The following is a 20,111-nucleotide window of genomic DNA, read 5'->3' as shown; positions in this document are numbered from 1 at the left end:
TATTTGACAGAGTGAGCACAAGTGGGGGAGCAGGAGACTTCCTGATATGTTTGTGCAGGATTGGTTTTTCTGTTGTTTGATAGTGAGCATCCGTGTTAGCTACAGGGATGTTTGGCAGGAAGAGGAGACATCTTTAGCCCAAACTTCAACCTGGATGTCTTTTCACTTTTTACTATAAAAAAATCTTGATTATATGCAAAAGTAAAAGACTAGTATAATGAACCTCCATGTACCCAGCTCAACAATCATCAGTTAATGGCAATTCTGGTTTCACCTGCACCCATTATTTTGAAGCACATCACAAACATCGTGTTATTAATCATAATCAATCTTTAAGTCTCTTGGGCCATAGTTCATCCCACAGGAAAAAAATATACCCCATAAGGAACTTTTAGGACATGGCTTTTTATGTTAATTAGTTAAAAAATGATGTAAAGACATGTATTTGTGTTCATTAATTGCAGTGTCTTTATGGCATGACATGAATTTATAGGATGGCGGTCCAGGAATTTACAGCTGTAGGCAATAAAAGCTTGATTCACATGAGAGCTAAACCTTTCACTGTTGTCCAGAAACCCAGTTAGATCCTAAGTTCATGTGCCTCCTCTGCTCAAAGCAGTTTCCCACTCTGCCAATTGTGTCCCATCCTTAGGACATCCCTGTCTTAGGCCCTTGGCATCAGTTGTTTCTTTCTTCCTGCCTGTTCTGCTCTTTCCCATATATCCATATATTTCACATATCTCCCTCTTCTCCCCCTTCCCCCAAGTAAGCTTTTTTTTTTTTTAATTTTTATTTATTTATGATAGTCACACACAGAGAGAGAGAGAGAGGCAGAGACACAGGCAGAGGGAGAAGCAGCCTCCATGCACCGGGAGCCCGACGTGGGACTCGATCCCGGGTCTCCAGGATCGCACCCTGGGCCAAAGGCAGGCGCCAAACCGCTGCACCACCCAGGGATCCCCCCAAGTAAGCTTTTGGCCCAACTCAGAGCTTAAACTCACAACCCTGAGATCAGGAGTCGCATGCTCTACTGACTGAGCCAGCCAGGCGCCCTGACATATCTAATTCTCTTAATTCCTTCAAGTATCTGTTCAAGTGTCCCCTTATCAGTGAGGCCTTCCCTGACTACCATCTGTAACATTACAAGTGCCTCTCTTTACCCTGTGTTTTTTTCTCCAAGTAGTCATCACTACCTGTCTTATATTTATTACATTTTATGTCTCTTTCCAGTAGAACGCAAGCTCCATGAGACCAGGAACTATGTATGTTTTTTCCTTCCACTGAACCCCCAGTGCCCAGAATAGCAACAGACACATCAACTTGCAGGTCATCTGTATGCCACATTTTTGAAACTTTACAAACACTTAAGTACAACTGGGTCCCAAGCACTGCTCTAAGCACTTAAAAATATTGCCCTATTTAATCCTCCTAATGACCCTACCCAGCAGACACTGTTATTATCATTCTCCATTTTACAAAAAGAAAAACTGATGCAGAGAGGTTAAGTAACCTACCCAAGGTCATACAGCTAGTAAGACATCCAAGCAAGTCAGGTCCCAGAATCTGCACTTCTAACCCTTGGGCACTGGTGCCTTTCAAATAAAACATTTAAGAAATATTTCCAGAATGGGATGCAATTTTCTTTCTTTTCTTTTCTTTCTCTTTCTCTCTTTCTCCTTCTTTCTTTCTCTTTCTTTTTCTTTCTTTCTTTCTTTCTTTTCTTTTCTTTTTTCTTTCTTTTTCTTTTCTTTTCTCTCTTCTTTCTCCTCTCCTCTCCTCTCCTCTCCTCTCCTCTCTCTTCTTTCTCCTCTTCTCCTCTCCTTTCTTTTTCTTTTTCTTTTTTTCTTAGCATTCAGATTTCCAGAGCTGCTACTGCTAGGTGCCATCAGATTCTGAACAGTGGGGGCATTCCTGATGTTCCAGTCATGAATAGTGTCCTGTATGGTGGCCCCTCCCGTAAAGAAAATCAAAGAGAAAGAGGCCAGTATATTTATAGTGTTTTGCTTAGAAAGACTGCACACGACCTATCTACTTTTTTTTCTTTTTAGAGCAAAGAACGTGGTGGTCTCTCTGGCCAGGTGATGTGCGTCTGGTACCGCGGCAGCCAGTGCCCGTCACCCACGTGACCTTCCCTCCTCTAGGGAGCAAGTCGGGCAAGGGCAGGACACTCCGCTGTGTGCACCCACTCGTGTAAGAGGACGGTGGGAGGGGCGGGCGCTTGCACACAGTGTCCCCAACACTCTAGGAGAGTTTATTAGCACAGCGTTTCTTCATTCTTCACATTAAGTTGTCCTGCTGTCCCCTGATGAGGTTTGTTTGTTGTTTTTTTTTAAGGTAGTCTGTGTTTGTGTTTTAATTTCACGGGTTAAAGTCGGCTTCAGGAACAAAGCTCCCGGTGCATCCAGGAGGGCAGGGGTTCAGCTCTTGGGCTGTACAGCTCCCGGGGCGGGGCACGACGGTGCACCCCACGCAGTCCTGGCCCTCCGTGCATCCCGAGCGCCTGCCGTCGCGTCGGGCACACAGCAGCCCCGGCGCCTGCAGAAGGACCCACACAGGCGCGGCGACAAGGAAAACCGCGCGCGGCGCAGCGCCCCCTCCTCGCGCCCCCGCACCGCGGCCCGGGTGGAGCGCGCGCGAGGAGCAGGGGCGGCGGGCGGGGCCCTGCGTCCCCCGGGCCCCTGAGGCCACGCCCCCGCGGGCCGAGCGGCGCTGCGCGGACGCCGACCTTGCCCGCGCCGGAGGGGGGCGCCCTAGCCGGCCGCTCGCGGTCCTCCGCGATCCCACGCTCCCTTGCGCCGCGGACACGTCCGGCAGCTCCGCAGAGCCCTTCTAGGCCAGCGCGGCGTCTCTCTATGGCCCGCCGCCGCGGTCGGGGTGGGTGTCATGGCGGCCGGCGTCGAGTTGGCAGGAGTTGCCCTCGGAACTGGGGAAAGTCGTTAAAGCAGAGGAAGTAGTGGCCCAGCCCGGACGTTGCGGGGCGGGGGGGGGTCGGAGGAATGAGCAGAGGCCTCGGGGGCCGACCGTGGCGCTGGAGGCGGACCCCCGGTGACGTCCCGGGCCAGGCCTCTGCGTTTCTGGGCAGAATCCGGCGGTTGGTGGGAGCCGCCGCGGCGCCGGCGTCGCCTGGGAACCCTCCTTGTGTCGTCTGACCTAGCACCTTGGGCTCGGGACGGGCCCTGCGAGGCGGAGGTTCGAGGACGCTGGACGCTTCTCTCGGAGCGGACCCGGCCGTTCTCCACCCCGCGGCGATGTCGTCCTGGCTCGGGGGCCTGGGCTCCGGCCTGGGCCAGTCGCTGGGGCAAGTCGGAGGCAGCCTGGCCTCCCTCACTGGCCAGATTTCAAACTTTACGAAGGACATGCTGATGGAGGGCACGGAGGAGGTGGAAGGTAACAGCTGGAGCGACGGAGGGAGGGCTGTTTGGGGGCCCTGGGAGCGCCCGTTCGGCGCCCACGTCCAGCTCTCGGGAGTGTCACGCCTCCTTTTTTGCCTTTACGCTCCTTTTGCCTCTTTCTTAACAGACTTTCTCTGGTGAACGACCCCTGGGGTCCGGGGGACAGTTCTGCTTCTCCCGTCGAAGACTGCGGCCCCTCAGAGTGGAGTGAAAACTGCTCCGACGTCGAGTAGTTTATTTTTGTTTGGTTCTTCCACGCCCACCGCTTACTTTGCCTTTAATTTGGGGGCGGGTCTCATTGTCCTCCTTTCCCTTTATACTGACACAATTTAAAAAAAAAAGTGTCTGTGCGTGACACAGTTTTTTTCTTTGGAGTTTTGTAACAACTGAAGCAACTGATGAAAATCTTTTAAGACGCTCAAGTTCTTTCTGACTTGAATATGTTGTTAAACATGGCTGCGTTTTTCCTCTTAGTTATTTTACATTTTTGCTTATTCTGATGACACAGTACAACGTTCCAGCTGGAATGTATTTTTGTGCCGAATGACCCATTCCACCTATGTTTCTCCAGTAAAACAAGGAAGATGCCCATCCTTAGCAACTCTCCTTTTTGACGTCCTTGTTTTGCTTTACTAATGAATAGTAACCCAGAGTTACATAGTGATTGATAGTTAACGTTAATATTTTGATTTCTTGGTATTTTTTTTTCCCCCCGCAAGTAGTATTTAGATCTAAAGAGTACTGTATCTATTTATTTATTTTTAAAGAGTACTTTAAATCTCAATGGAAGTCTGCCTCCAGAGAGATGATGGGCTGGTCTTTTGAATGAGAGCGTTCCTTGGAGAATTTTATTTCTTATAAGTAAATAAATTAGCATTCTGGTTTAATTTCTTTATCCTGATATAATTGAAACTTCATGTTTATTGGGTGGAAATAAAGATGGTTTGAGAAAAAGTCTATTCAGAATTTGTCTTTTTAAAAAGGAGGAGCTTTGGAGAGCTGCTGAAATCCATTTTACTACTTGGAGTACACCTTGGGTGGGAAGGGCAACAGGTGGGACAGGTTGGGGATGAGACTGAATGGGATTCTCCCTGTGTTGGGGAGGAGGGTCATGTGACCTTTAAATTTAAAACAGAAAAGGGCTGGATGGCATGGGAGATGACTAGTCTCTTCCCGGATCCTGGTTAGGGGAAAACAGCTGGATACTCCTAGAAAATGTGCATCCCCCCCCCCCACCCCATCTGACTGTTTATAGGGTTAAGGTGGTATGCTTTTTGTTCTTCCTACCAAATATATTCCTGTATTCTCATTCTTAATGGTTTCATCATCTGCCCAGTCTCTTAAACTAGAAACCTTTGTCACCTTTGTTTTGCTTTTTTTTTTTTTTTTTCCCATTTCTTGTTTCCATTTGGTCACTAGCTCTTGTTCATCCTGTGCCAGAATTGTTCCTTATATTCCTCTTTTCCTTTATTACTCCCTCTGTTTTCTTTCGTTCAGACCCCCATTCTCTCTCCCATGCACTTTTTCCTTCCGTATCCTGTCACCCATTTCTCCCTACTCAATCCCATATTCTTTGTGCTGCCAGTTTTCTAAGACACAGCTGCTTTAAAATCTTTTAACTCTGCTCTTTACAGGATAAAATCCAAAGCTCTTGGTTTTGGGAGACCAGAAAACTGTTCTGAGATCAACGTCCCTTTTCTAGTCTTACCTCTTATTCCTTCCCCTTCTCTCCAAATTGCCATACATAAGCATGTTCACACACTTAGGCTCTTGCACCCAGAGCTTCTGCCACATGGAACCTTGTGAAGTCCCTACAACTCCAAACCTTTGCATGGAAAGCCCTTCCTTTTCTACTTCCTTCTTTGCTTGGAAAACAGTTTTTTCCTGTATGACCTTGCTCACGTGCTGGATACTTGGTGAAACTATTCTCAGTCCCTGACAGGCTGAGTTGATTGTATGTGATCCTGTGGATCTCTCTTTGAGAGCACTTACCATTATAAGTTAGTTATAATAACTATAATGAAATATAAATTAAATTAACATAATTAAATATAAATTACAATATTATGAGTTATAATTTACCTCTTTTCTAGATGTCCAGCATAGGGAATGTACATATATATGTTATCCTTATATTACCAGTATTTGGCACCTTCCCACATAGTACAGGCACAGAAAAAATTTGCTGAGTGATTAAAAATCTGCAAAGTTGCTTAATGCTTCTATTATCTCCCTTTCTAATAGGACTTTCTTTTAACACCTAATTTATTGATTTTATAAATCATTAAAAGGGTCAAAATACAGTTCATTTATTCATTTAACAAGTATTTATTGAGCATCTACCCTGTGCCAGCAGTGAACAAGATAACAGTTCCAAAATAGCACTGTTGGTACACCTTAAAAATTATCCATATTTGCAGTATCAGAAAGTTCCTGTCGTACCAAAAACTACTGATTTATTCAGGATTAGGAGCTTGGGCTTTTCAGTTAGACATGGGTTGGAATCCACCTCCATGCATTACAGATTGTGGGATCTTTGGCAAATTCTTATTTAGCCTCTTTAAAGCAGAATTCCCTTATCTGTTAAATAGATGTAATCATACCTGTCGTGGGGTTGGGAGGATTAAGTGAAATCACGATTGTAAAATGCCTAGCAGATGGTAAGCATTAATAAAGAGTAGCTGTTTTTGTTTTCCCTCAGTGAGGAAGAAGTTTTTGGTCTGTAAGATATCTCCCCTTTATTCTTAAAAAGACCAGGATTTTTATTTTTTATTTTTATTTTTTTGGAGGCAGTAAGGAGGAGAGCTGCATAAAACTATTTTTATCCCTCTTTGAAACAATTGCTGCTTCTAACATTGACCCTCCTAAACAGACTAGATTATAATTTGTTCTCTTCTGAGAAGCAATTAGATGATCCTGTTAGAGTTTCAAGCGAGATATATAAACAACCACAGAAGCAAATGCACCTGGTGATTTTCAAAATTAAAAAAAAAATGGTTTTGTCACTATTCTTTACTGAATATCTTTGTGTTTTCTTTTGACTTAAACTGTAAATCAGAGAAGTTATTTTTATAGTGTTAAAATGGTGTAACATCTCTCTCTCACTGTGTGCCTAGCATAAATAAAAAATTAAAAAAAAAGAAAATTATAAAATGGTGTAACAAATGAAAAATACTAACTAGTACCTAGGAAAAAAATCTTACCTCTGTGGATGATGATCATGCTCTGGTGGCATTGAGAGTGCCGTTTTGACACTGCTGGCCTCTTGCTCTCCCTTTTTTTAAAAAAAAAATTTAATTTTTAGACTTTTTTTTAAATTTTTTTTTTTTAAGTAAACTCTACACCCAATGTGGGGCTTGAGCTCATACCCTGAGAATAGGAGTCACATGCTCCACTAGCTGGGCCAGCCAGGTGCACGATCTCTGATTCTCCTTTTTTTTTTTTTTTTTGTAAATAAATTTATTTTTTATTGGTGTTCAATTTGCCAACATATAGAATAACACCCAGTGCTGATCCCGTCAAGTGCCCACCTCAGTGCCCGTCACCCAGTCACCGCCACCCCCCGCCCACCTCACCTTCCACCACCCCTAGTTCGTTTCCCAGAGTTAGGGGTGTTTCATGTTCTTCTGACTCTCCTTTTAAATAAAAATATACAAGAGCAGACTGAGCTCATTCCCATTTTAAATAAATAGTGCTCGTGTTACTTGACATAAGTATTCTTTTAGTGCATTTTCATTATTTATTTATGGGTCATTATTATTTGATAGTATTGGAAGCAGAAGTTAGAAATAAGGCCTAAGCGCCAGTTTTATAACTCTCATCTAAAATTATACTAAACCCAAAGAGATTTTAATTTGTAAAACTCAATTTTCCATAATAAAATTTTAATGAACACTTCCAAAGGGGAAATGTAGATGTCCTACCTAGATACAAAAGGTAGGCAAAAATAATGACTTATGTACTGATAAAGCATATATGTGGCAGTAGGAAATTGTGATAAAAGTCAAGTGGTATTTGTCTTCTGAATTTGTTCTTGGATCCGCATACCATTCTGTTGAAAGCTCAGTAAAATATATGTACTTCACAATGCCTGTTTATTCATATGGTGTTGATCATATATTCAGTGTATGCTGTTTCTTTCATAGCAGAATTACCTAATTCTAGGAGAAAGGAAGTTGAAGCCATTCATGCAATCTTAAGATCAGAGGTAAGGAAAATTAAAGACTATTATTGAACTTATATTTTTTCTTTTTTGAGGGCATGACAGTAAACTCATACGGTTTTTCAGTTCTTTTTATTGTACTGCTTACCACTTTTATTTCTTCTCTTTTATCCCAGTTCTTTTTTCATCTTTTAGATGAATATATTTACATGTTACTCCACTTTGCTGCTTAATATTCCTGTCTCTGCTTCTATGTGCTGGAAGTTGGAAAATGGCCAAGTGTAGAAATATAGAAATACTAGTGGCAACAATTTATCAGGGAATTACCAGGTTCTGACAGTGTGCTCAATTATAGTAGTACATTTATTGAAGTATAATGTGAAGAATGCAATTCTGTTTAATCTAGGCCTTTTAAATCTAACATGAAAAAAAAGTGTGATATTTGCACACAAGAGTATAGGTATAACAAATTAGTTTTGCCATTTTTTTCCCATTGTTCGTCAGTGCCTTGTGGTGACTACCTCTGGACATTGTACTTAATGGGGAGGAGGAAAACTTGGGAACGATTCAAAGGAAAACCATAAAGAAAATGATTTAAAAAGAGATCTATTGTATAGTACTAATGACACTCAACTATTCAGCTTTTGAATAAGAACAATGAGGGAACATGTAGTATTTCATTAAGATATTTTTAGAGGACTCTGAGAAGTATGGTTTCCTCTTTGCTGAGCCCATAAAAAGAGAAAATTGGATTTAAAATATCAGAAAGTATTTCCTGATGAGCATTATTGAACTCTGGCCCAGATTACTGAGGTGGACGTAGAGGGACCTCTCAAGAAGACTGTCATGGTTTTATACTGTCTCAATTCAAGATGACACTTGGGTGACACTTGAGACGTTAGGTATAATTACCTAGTAAGTAGATGCTTCAGTGACAGATGAACTAAATAACTTATTTACATAGCTGAGATAGGAAATTGTTCCTGTAATCCCTAAAGAAATCTTTAAGAAGGCACTGAATAATTAGTACAGGCTCACCCCGAAAAATTAAATGGTAGAGATGTGTGTAGTGACATTAATTTAAGTAAATTTGGGCAGCCCGGGTGGCTCAGCGATTTAGCTCCACCTTCAGCCCAGGGAGTGATCCTGGAGACCCGGGATCGAGTCCCACATCAGGCTCCCTGCATGGAGCCTGCTTCTTCCTCTGCCTGTGTCTCTGCCTCTGCCTCTCTCTGCGTGTCTATCATGAATAAATAAATAAAATCTTAAAAAAAATTTTTTTAAGTAAATTTGCCAGTGTCCATTTGGGGGAAAAAAGTAAATAGGATGAACCTGCTTAGTGAATGTCTGCTCTGTATTGAGTTAGCGAAGGGAGAAGAGAAATCTTCTGTCCCTCTGTCGGTCTCACTTCTAATCTCTCAGGGTTATGGCAAACATGATTCTAGTGTTTAGAAATATTTTTGGTATAATACATCCCCAGATGAAAAAGCCAGTTTCCTCATTTGATGCTTATTCACAATAGCTTGAGCTGCTCAAATACTAGAGGACAAGAGACTGTTGGATTTCCCAAGGGCTTTGTTTTCTTAGGTGATTGATTCTTAGCTGTCTGTGTGTTAGTACAAAAGCACTTTATACCTTCACCTCATACATAACTGTGCAATAAGAGAGTAAGGTGAAGCTATGATTGAAGTCATCAGGAAACTAAAAAATATAAAGTTGTATTTAGAAAGTTTTAGATTTTATTTATTTATTTTAGAGAGAGAAAGAGAGTCGGGGGAGAGGCAGCAGGGGAGTGGAAGAGAGAATCTCAAGCAGACTCCTTGCTGTGGGTCTTGATCCCTCAACCTGGAGATCATGACCTGAGCCAAAACCAAGAGTTGGATGCTTAACCAACTGAGCCAACTGAGAAAATGTAGGTTTCTTAAGTTTAACCCTTTATGCCCCAAAAAGTCTCATCACATTTACCATCTGGATCCAGTGAACTCTTAATTTTTTTATATTAAATCATTTTATAAGTAATTTACAGAGGTAGAAATAAAATGATAGTGAAAACTTTATTTAATAACCTTTTCATGGCAAGTCCATATTTTTATTATATATATTTCTGGTTTTGAAAACATATATGTTCAAAATATGTTCTTTGAATGTAGTTAACTGCTTTTTAACTCTTATGCATGAACTGAAATGCATCTTACTTTGTAAATACTGGTTCCAGATTTCACTTACATCTCTAATAGATTTCAACTGATCATGACTTCTGGTTCTTCTTGACTTGTGTCATTAAAACTACTATTTTTGAAAACTGTGATGCCTCATGATTTGTTGATGAGGGCTGTCATCTTTGCTCCATAATTATAAAGCCAATTTATAAATACCAATTAGATTTATAAATACCAATAACAGTGATCAGTCCACTGAATTTTTTTCCCTTATGTCATCTTTTTTTTCCTATTCACTTTTTTATACACACCGGCATGTAGCATTTTTCCATGTATGAATGATGTCAAGTAAATATTGGTGTGCTAATACCATATATAGTGAAAGAATACCATCACATAGCCATTTAGGAAAGTTGAATGGCTCAGGTCCTTGTCACAAAGTAGTGTGAGGTAAAATCTTTTCCTAATGAATGACTAACTTGATGAGAACATTGTATTTCTTGTTTGTTCTTAGAAATATATTGTTCACTCATCAATTCTGGAGTTTGAGAAAATCCCTGCAGGATACTATTATGTGAAGACTTGGCTGGGATTTTGTCTCTCCAGCCTGCTCACCACAAGCATCAGACTATGGAATGCTGTTTTCTGTCTCTTCACATTTGTCTTCTGAGTTGTCTAATTAGCTGTGAAATGTTTTTCTCTGTCAGTTTTCTTTTCTTTGGGGAAACGAAAATTCTTAATTTTCAAATGTGTTCAATGAAAGCAAAAAACAGCAAAACTAAAAAGACACTACAAGTGGGTATCTCTAGCTTTTTTCATTTTAAAAGGTGTTGTAATACTTCAGGCACTTCAGTCAGAAAACTGGTTATTTCACTATTGCATCATTCTTCTGGGTGACTCTATCAGTCTTCTGTTTTCTCATTGTATAAGACTTTTAACCTAGTTGAGAATAATTGGTGAATGGTAAAATAATTTTTAAAATGGTAAACATCAAAATGTTTCAAATACAGAAAAAATAAGCTCTTTACAGTCTCATGAATGTTCTTAGATTTATAAAGGGCTCAACAACTTCTTATGGTAAGTGCAAGATAGAATAAGTCTCATTTTATAATTTATTTATTTTTAGCATTTTATTTTCTTTCAATTTTATTTTTTTAAGAATTTTTTTTTTTTTAAGATTTTATTTGAAAGATAGCAAGAGAGAGCAGAGCAGGAAGGAGGGAGGGGCAGAGAGAGAAGCAGGCTCCCTTCTGAGCAGAGACCCTGATGTGGGACTCATGTAGGACTCAATCCCAGGACCCCGAGATCATGAGCTGAAGGCAGACACTTAACTGAGCCACCCAAGCATCTTAAGATTTTACTTTTAAGTAATCTCTACACTGAATGTGGGGCTCGAACCCACAACCACAACCTCAAGATCAAGAGTTGCATGTTCCACCAACTAAGCCAGCCAAGCACCCAGAGTTTTATTTTATTTAAGAAATAAGTAATTTTTCTCTGTTAGAGGATGTATAAGAAAAAATAAAAGTTATAAGTATCTGTCCTCACAGGACTACTCAAAAAAGAAACTCAGAAAATAAAGTTGGGTCCAGTAGACCTTGATGGTATAACAGGTTGAGCAGGATGGAATCATTTAAGGATATGAGAACCTCATAGATTTATTTCAAGGGCAGAAATTGTAGCCAGACTTCAGAAAGGGGCTGCAAGCAGAACTGCAGACAACTAGGGATATGTCTCTCATTTTTACTCTCTGTTCCTTATGTATGTCTATTTGTTTTCCTTTCAGACAAGCCATCCTGGTTTCATATTCCATATAATAGAAAGTATGTCCTTCATGAATTTGGCAACCTTGTGACTCTCACATGGCTAGGGAGGTGAGGGCACCTCACAAGCAATTAGATATTGGCCAAATCAGAAGTTTTCAAGTTCTGGTTATTAACCAGAGTTCACTAAATAGACTTAGGTTGTTTCGTTTTGTTTTGTTTTGTTTTGTTTTTAAAGATTTTATTTATTCATGAGATCCCAGGACCCCGGGATCATGACTTGAACCGAAGACAAGACATTCAACCATTGAGCCACCCAGGTGCCCCTAGACTTAGTTATTTTTATCTGAAAAAGCCAGAGTAGACTTTATTACTGGATTTTTGACTACACTATATTGTGTTACTTCAGTTATGTTTGGTATTTTTCATGTTAAAAGCTCACAGAAAAAAAAAAAGCTCACAGAAAGTCATTGGCAGAAGTTGCCAATAGAATAGAAGGTAATTAATTGTGTGAGCCTGTGTCTTACTTGTTTCTTCAAGATAACCAAAATCTATTAGATTTTTGGGGACAGACTCCCAAACTAGGATTTGTGTTCATTCCTTTGAATTTCTCTGCGTATTCATAAAATCTCCCTGGATAAAAACTTTCACATCTGTTGATATAAGAAATTCCTGGACTCTTAAGACATTCTCAAAGTGAAAAAGTCTTCATCTTCTAGCAGAACTTTTTTTCCTACCACATCAGTCACTGTTTTCTTAGCTTTCATTCTTAAACTGTGTTTGTAGATGTATTAGTAGAATTCTTAGTTATTTGTGATAATTTGTAAATTCTTTTGCCAAAGAGCTTTAGTGCCCACTTATGTTGCTCCATTATGTCCTTTTTCATTCAAATTCTAGGAATGATAATAGGTTAAGATAATGTAATATTTGAGTACATAAAATTTAAGTAAATTTTATTAAGATTTAGGGGCGCCTGGGTGGCTCATTAGGTTAATAAGCATCTGCCTTTGGCTCAGGTCATGATCTCCATGTCCTGGGATCAAGCCCAGCATCAGGCTTCCTTCTTAGCAGGGTGTCTGCTTCTCTCTCCCTCTGCTCCTCCCTACTGCTCCTTCTCTCTCTCTCTCTCCAAATAAGATTTACTTATTTGAGAGAGTGAGTGCACATGTTCGTTCTCTCTCTCTCTCTCTCTCTCTCTCTCTCTCTCTCTCTCTCTCTCTCGAGTTTAGGGAGGGGCGAAGGGAGAGAATCTTTAAAGCAAACCCCCTGCTGAGTGGGGAAACCCAACACGGGGGGCTCCATTGCATGACCCATGAGATCATGCCCTGAGCTGAAACCAAGACTGAGACGCTTAAGTGATTGAGTCACCCAGGTACCTCCAAATTTAAGTATTTTTTTTTATTTTTTTATATTATTTATTTATTTATGAGAGACCAGAAAGAGAGACAGAGAGAGAGAGAGGCAGAGACAGGCAGAGGGAGAAGCAGGCTCCATGCTGGGAGCCCGACATGGGACTTGATACCAGGTTTCCAGGATCACGGCCTGGACTGAAGGCGGCGCTAAACTGCTGAGCCATCCGGGCTGCCCAAATTTAAGTAATTTTTTAAACATATTTTCCAAAGTTTTCAAAGACCGTGATGTCTAGATTCATTGAATTAGAATATTTTTGTCTACCTCAAACTACTTGTGTACTAGTTTTTGAACTCGGTTCTAGTATGGTTTTCAAATTGGATTTTTCAGAAGTGCTTCAGGATCTGGCAGACAAGCAGACAAGGAATATGAAGCTTTGGCCTCCTACCTGTACTTCAGCAAGAAGTCTTTTTTAAAAAGATTTCTTTTAAAAATGTTTCTTTTAAAAATGTTGGGTGGCTCAGCAGTTGAGTGTCTGCCTTCGGCTCAGATTGTCATCCCAGTCCGGGGATTGAGTCCTACATTGGGCTCCCTGCGTGGAGCCTGTGTTTCTGCCTGTGGTTCTGCCTCTCTGTGTGTCTCTCGTGAATAAATAGATAAAATCTTTAAAAAAAAATGTTGTTTGGAGAGAAAATAAAAGTTGAAACGTGTAATGTAGTTTATTCATTAATCAAACATAGATTGCCTATTACATGCCAGACCCTGGACATGCAGAGATGGGGGAAACATTGATTGTTGGCTTTTTCTTAGCAGAAGATCAAACTGAACAAGATTTTTTTTTCTACTTTGGTTCAGAATTTTGCATAATCTCTATAAATATGCTTATTGTACTTCTAACTTTAATTGAAACTGTATTTCAAAGACCAGAATTCTGTCTGAGAATTTCTATATTTTATATCTTTTTTTTGTATAAAGCAGTATATTTTTTGTGATGCCATACATATAACTGTTATTAACATGTTTTAGTCTTTTTGTTGAAAATACTTTTTTCTTTATTTCTAGAATGAGAGACTCAAAGAACTTTGTACTGATTTAGAAGAGAAGCATGAAGCATCAGAGCTTCAAATAAAGCAACAATCTACAAATTACCGAAATCAACTACAACAGAAAGAGGTAAAGGTTATTACAATTACTTCATATTTATTTCATTGTGATGTTTTTAGGAAGATTTTTAAGAGTTATAAATCAAACTATAACATAGATACATGAAAATATTTAAAGAGTGATGAAGTTAGTAATTCCCAACTCAGTTTGATCCCGCTAATTTAACAAGAACGCTAAGCTTTTCTGTTAAATTTATATTTTATAAGCTAACCTTTACTTCCTACCTTCCAAAAGAGGAAAACTTTTAATAAAATATCTTCACGTATCTTTTACTTATAATTTCTGATTTTATGAAACCTAATTTCTACTCTATTTACTTAAAATTGTGAATCAGTGTAATTATTGCTAATGACATTTCATTTTTTTTGTTTAAAGATTTTATTTGAGAGAGAGCGAGTGAAAGAACACAAGCAGGGAGGGGCAGAGGGAAAGGGAGAAGCAGACTCCTGGTTTGCAGGGAGCCTGACGGGCAGCTGTAACCTAAGCTGAAGGCAGCTGCTTAACTGACCCACCCCAACACCCTGACTTTTTTTTTTTTTTTTTTAAGATTTATTTATTTATTCATGAGAGACAGAGAGAGAGAGAGAGAGAGAGAGGGGGGCAGGCTCCATGCAGGGAACCTGATCTGGGAATCGATCTCGGGACTCCAGGATCACGCCCTGGGCCAAAGGCAGGCAGTTCTCCGCTGTGCCACCCAGGCTTCCCCACCCTGACATTTTTAAAAAATGATTTTGACTACCGTGTTAATGTGTATTGAATTGGCATTTATTTGATGTCCATGGAAAAACAGAATATCAAGTCTGTTGAGTTGACTTACATTGTTCTGCAAATATTTTTCCCCTTTAATTTGTTAGAAATGTTTATTTTGAAATAGACTTATCTCTCTGTGGTGCTGGTAATAGATACAATGTAACTTATCCTTAAAATACAGACTGTGTCCATGTTTCTCTCTTTTTTTTTTTTTTTAAGATTTTATTTATTTATTCATGAGAGACACAGAAAGAGAAGAGGCAGAGACAGAGGCAGAGGGAGAAGCAGGCTCCATGCAGGGAGCCTGCCTGGGACTTGATCCCGGGACTCCAGGATCACGCCCTGGGCAGAAGGCGGCAGTAAATCGCTGAGCCACCCAGGCTGCCCCTGTGTCCATGTTTCATTCTGTGAATTCTCTTCAGTGTTTAGTACATAAATGGAATTCAGTAAATAGTTCTATTGAATTAAACTATTTCTTGTTTAATTATCCAGATCATTTGGGTTTTCTTCAGTTTGTTGATTAAATATTCATTTCTAACATAATAACTTCTTATATGAGTTTTTTAAGATTTATTTATTTTTATTGCTTCTTGGCCTTTTGGCTCAGATCAAGTGAAAAGATTTCTTTATTCTAGAGAGAGAGTGGATGTGCAGGCACGAGAGCAGGGAGGGGCAGATGAGAGGAAGAGACAGAATCTCAAGCAGATTCAGAGCTGAGTGCAGGGCCTGAAGCCATGCTCAAACTCACACCCCTGAAGTCATGACCTGAACTGAAACCAAGACTTGGATGCCTAACGAACTGAGCCACCCAGGCACCCTCATATATGAGTTTTTAAAATTTAGATGCAAATAAATAAATAAAGTTTAGATGCACTGATTTTTTTTTTAGTTCCTTTAGTAACATACTAAAATGAAAAATAAAAGTAAGCCACAGTAAAGATAAACACTTAAACTTAAGTTTCCAATCTGTAAGGAATTGATTTCATAAAATATAATAAATTACTACAAAAATAAAATTAATATAAAAAAGGAAGATTACAAGTTCAAGGTAAAGCTAAAAGCCCACTTTTTTTTTTTTTTTTTAAGATTATTTATTTGAGGGCAAAGCGAGCAAATGAGAGACCATGAGTGGAGGGGGTTGGGTCAAAGGGAGAGGGAGAAGCAGGCTCCCCCTGAGCAGGGAGCCTGATGCAGGGCTCCATTGCAGGACCGTGGGATCATGACCCGTGCCGAAGACAGACACCCAACCAACGGAGCCACTCAAGTGCCCCTCAAAGCCCACTTTTTTTTTTTTTTTTTTTTTTTTTTAAAGATTTTATTTATTTATTCATGATAGTCACACAGAGAGAGATTGAGAGGCAGAGACATAGGCAGAGGGAGAAGCAGGCTCCATGCAGGGAGCCCGATGTGGGATTCGATCCCGGGTCTCCAGGATCGCGCCCTGGGCCAAAGGCAGGCGCCAAACCGCTGCGCCACCCAGGGATCCCAAAGCCCACTTTTTAAAAAGATTTAACAGATTATAAAATTTCTCTGTCAAATTGCTTTAAAAGACTATTAAGCCTTACTCTTTAAACTTCTGTACTTGTCATGGACTGGTAATAAAACATTCATGCCTTCAGTCCATAAACCACACTTTGAGCAACACTGACTTGTAAATATTGCAATAGAGCAGTAGTTCCCAACTAGGGATTTACAGCTGAATCATCCGTGACACCTTAAAAAAAATATGTTTATGTCCTTTAGGAGATTCTGATTTTGGTGTACTGGGAAGGGGCCATGGTATTGGTATTTTCCAGGAACTCCATAGGTAATTCTGATGTTTACATACTAATTGAAAACACTGCTGTGGAAAATCTGGCATTTTATTTTCTACTTAACTATTGATATTAGAGGGCAAATTAAGCATTTTAGTGTAGAAATACCTCTTTGTTATTAGAGCTCGCATTTTTTTTAACTCTATAATGATATAGATACCAATTTTATAATGAGAACTTTCTTTGTATTAAAGCTACACTTGAAAAAAATTGTGGATTTCAGTGCTTTTTTTTTTTTTCTTTAAAGATTTTATTTATTTATTCATGAGAGACATAGAGAGAGATAGAGAGAGAGGGGCAGGCAGAGGGAGAAGCAGGCTCCATGCAGGGAGCCTGATGTGGGACTCAATCCTGGGATTCCAGGATCATGCCCTGGGCCGAAGGCAGGCACTAAACCGCTGAGCCACCCAGGGATCCCCGATTTCAGTGCTTTTTACTAGAATGAAAGATAATTTATAAATATACTTAAGATCTGTTTTCTACCCTTGTTGTGATATTCATATTCCCCAAAGATGCAATTTACCTTTCATCATTAATGGGCAAATGAATGAAAGGTGTGCACTGATACAAATTTCTTTTAGAAAAGGAGCTCTGATATGAGAAACCTGTTTGTTATGACACTTGACATAATTGTGCTTGGTTTTTGTTTAATTGCTTGGCTTTATATGTATATGTATAGTGGTTGGTTGACTCCCAATATCATATTCTTTTCCGTTGTGGCAGGATATCGTCTGGAGTAGGTATTTTATGGGAAGCTTATCTCAATTCTCCTTAGCTTATTCACTTTTATATTTCGAGTAATCTTTCAGAATAGGTATGATTTTATGGTAATATGCCATACCTATGTTCATAATTTCTTCTGGACAATGAGTTAGTATTGCCAGTCCTTAGTCAAAACTTTACTAAGGGTTTTGGAATTTTTTTTTTTTTTAAGATTTTTTATGTATTTATTCATGAGAAACACAGAGAGAGAGAGAGACAGAGACACAGGCAGAGGGAGAAGCAGGCTCCATGCAAGGAGCCGGATGTGGGACCCGATCCTGGATCTCCAGGATCATACCCCAGGCTGCAGGCGGCGCTAAACCGCTGCGCCACCGGGGCTGCCCGGGTTTTGGAATTTTTATTTTATTATTTCCCTGAGTAAAGTCATATTTTCACTGGCTCCTTTTTGCCAAGGCTAAAGCCAAGGCCTCTTTCATTATATGATTTCTTTCTAAGACTCAAAGGCTGGTAATAATAACCACAGGCTCACTGTGTTATCTAAGAATGGATTAATAAAGCATTTCTTCAGTTATACAGACTAGTATAAAGCAACCCCTGATTCATGGTGCATTTTAAGCCTAAATTCCATATGTAGACTTAAAATCAGTAACATAAGACTATGCCAACATATGCTCCAAAGAAACTTGCTAATACATAGACTCCTGCAGCTTTCATTTTCCTATCACTTACAGTTGAATAATACAAATAGAACCCTTGAAATTGCCTATAGTACTTGACACCTTAGAATGTAGTAAACCCAAGTTTAACTGAGAATTTTGTTGGCTTAGTTAACATAGGAGCGAGATGTTCTGACCTTTTTGCTCTTTGAACCATTATCTTTGTTTTAACTAGTAATCAATCATGTTTGGTTTTTTAATAAAAATGTTATGGTTGGGGGTCTTACAGAAGCCTTGGATTCAGCTGATAGAGTTACCATCATTGGATAATTTTAAACAAATTATTATAACAGTCTAGAAAGAGGTCAGGATGGTTATTTTAAAGTGCCTTCTCTAAAATACAGATTGTAAATGTGTAGGTAGAAATCAGCCATCTTAAAGCAAGACAGATTGCACTGCAGGATCAGTTGCTGAAGCTGCAGTCAGCTGCTCAGTCTGCACATTCAGGAGCTAGCAGCGTACCAGCAGCCCTGGCATCATCTCCGTTCAGCTATTCTGTCAGTCATCATGCTTCAGCTTTCCATGACGATGACATGGACTTCAGTGACATAATTTCATCACAACAAGAAATAAACAGATTATCAAATGAAGTTTCAAGACTTGAGTCTGAGGTTGGCCATTGGAGGCATATTGCTCAGGTAGGTAAAATTGACATGAGTCTTTGAAAACTATTAGGAAAAAATAGTGGTTCTATATGTACAACTTTTGGTATCAGAGAGAACCCTGGACTAGGAAATTGAAGATCTGTATTCTAATTCTGCCAGTGATTTTCTGAGTGGTTTTTGGTCAGGTCATCTTTCTCTCTCAGTCTCCGTTTCCCCCTCTATAGAATATTTGGGAGAAATTTTCAAAAAAATTGAGAGCAACAGAACCATATTTTAAAATAAAATAAAAAATTACAAGTCCAGGACTTAAAAGAGATAAAAATGGAGTTGCTATGATTGAGCTAGCATCTTTTCCCCTGGAGTCTCTGAGGCTTCTCTTTTTTTTTTTAAATAATAATAAATTTATTTTTTATTGGTGTTCAATTTACCAACATACAGAATAACACCCAGTGCTCATCCCGTCAAGTGTCCCAGTGCCTGCCACCCAGTCACCCCCACCCCCCACCCTCCTCCCCTTCCACCACCCCTACCTAGTTCGTTTCCCAGAGTTAGGAGTCTTCCATGTTCTGTCTCCCTTTCTGATATTTCCTACCCATTTCTTCTCCCTTCCCCTCTATTCCCTTTCACTATTATTTATATTCCCCAAATGAATGAGACCATATAACGTTTGTCCTTCTCCGATTGACTTATTTCACTCAGCATAATACCCTCTAGTTCCATCCATGTCGAAGCAAATGGTGGGTATTTGTCATTTCTAATGGCTGAGTAATATTCCATTGCTTGAGGCTTCTTTGATGGCAACTCCAGGGATCCAAGACCCCAGATTGGAAACTACTTGTGTGGATGTTCTCTGAGGTTCCTCTTCTCATTAATTATGTATATGATAAAAATCTGATCATTCATATTATCCAATACATTAAGCAAACTATTCTGTATTTTGTGCATTAGAAATTAAATCCTTGCTATTTGGTTTATTTGCTATAAACTTTCTTTCAAGGAACACTTTGTCTTTTTTTAAAATATTTTATTTGACAGAGCGCACATGTGCGTATGCAGGGGAGCAGCAGACAGAGGGAGAATCAGGCTCCCCGCAGAGCAGAGAGCTAGATGTAGGGCTTGATCCCAGGACCTTGGGATAATGACCCAAGCCAAAGGCAGACACTTAACTGACTGAGCCACCCAGGGACCCCTCAAGGAACATTTTTCATCTTATATATCAGATTCTATATACTATTGAGACGTCTGTCTACATGAGACCCAAAGGAAACTGGAATATTGTACATTTGGATTTAATTTCATCAGTGTAGAGAAAAAGTATATAAGTAAAGAAATTATTTTCTTTTTGTGAGTGTGATCTAGTTATATAAAGGAAAAACCCTGCTAATTAAAATTACCTTTTGCTTCCCAAGTTGCTAGAGATTCCCAGTACCCAAAATACATGGAATGATCACTTTGTCCATCTTATATCTAAAAATGTAATAGTTCTTTAACTACTGTCAAATTGTAGATTTTC

The 20,111-nt window shown here is 39.7% G+C and overlaps 1 protein-coding gene across 3 annotated transcripts in view; it reads left to right on the top strand.

The window, feature by feature from the left end:
- The first annotated feature begins 2,814 nt into the window (after nt 1–2,814).
- Nucleotides 2,815–20,111, top strand: part of TRIP11 (thyroid hormone receptor interactor 11) — a 70,234-nt gene continuing 52,937 nt past the window's right edge. The window contains exons 1-4 of one of the 3 annotated variants that reach the window (XM_038544116.1): nt 2,815–3,387; nt 7,538–7,599; nt 13,889–13,999; nt 18,353–18,631. In XM_038544116.1, the coding sequence (XP_038400044.1) occupies nt 3,249–3,387; nt 7,538–7,599; nt 13,889–13,999; nt 18,353–18,631 (591 nt within the window). In that variant the 5' untranslated portion in view covers nt 2,815–3,248. The remainder of the gene's footprint in view (nt 3,388–7,537; nt 7,600–13,888; nt 14,000–18,352; nt 18,632–20,111) is intronic. The other 2 variants (XM_038544115.1, XM_038544114.1) reach the window with 2 other exon arrangements.

This window comes from Canis lupus, chromosome 8 (genome assembly GCF_011100685.1).
Source record: "Canis lupus familiaris isolate Mischka breed German Shepherd chromosome 8, alternate assembly UU_Cfam_GSD_1.0, whole genome shotgun sequence".
Taxonomy (NCBI): Eukaryota; Metazoa; Chordata; class Mammalia; order Carnivora; family Canidae; genus Canis; species Canis lupus.
This window is presented reverse-complemented; position numbering and strand designations above follow the sequence as displayed.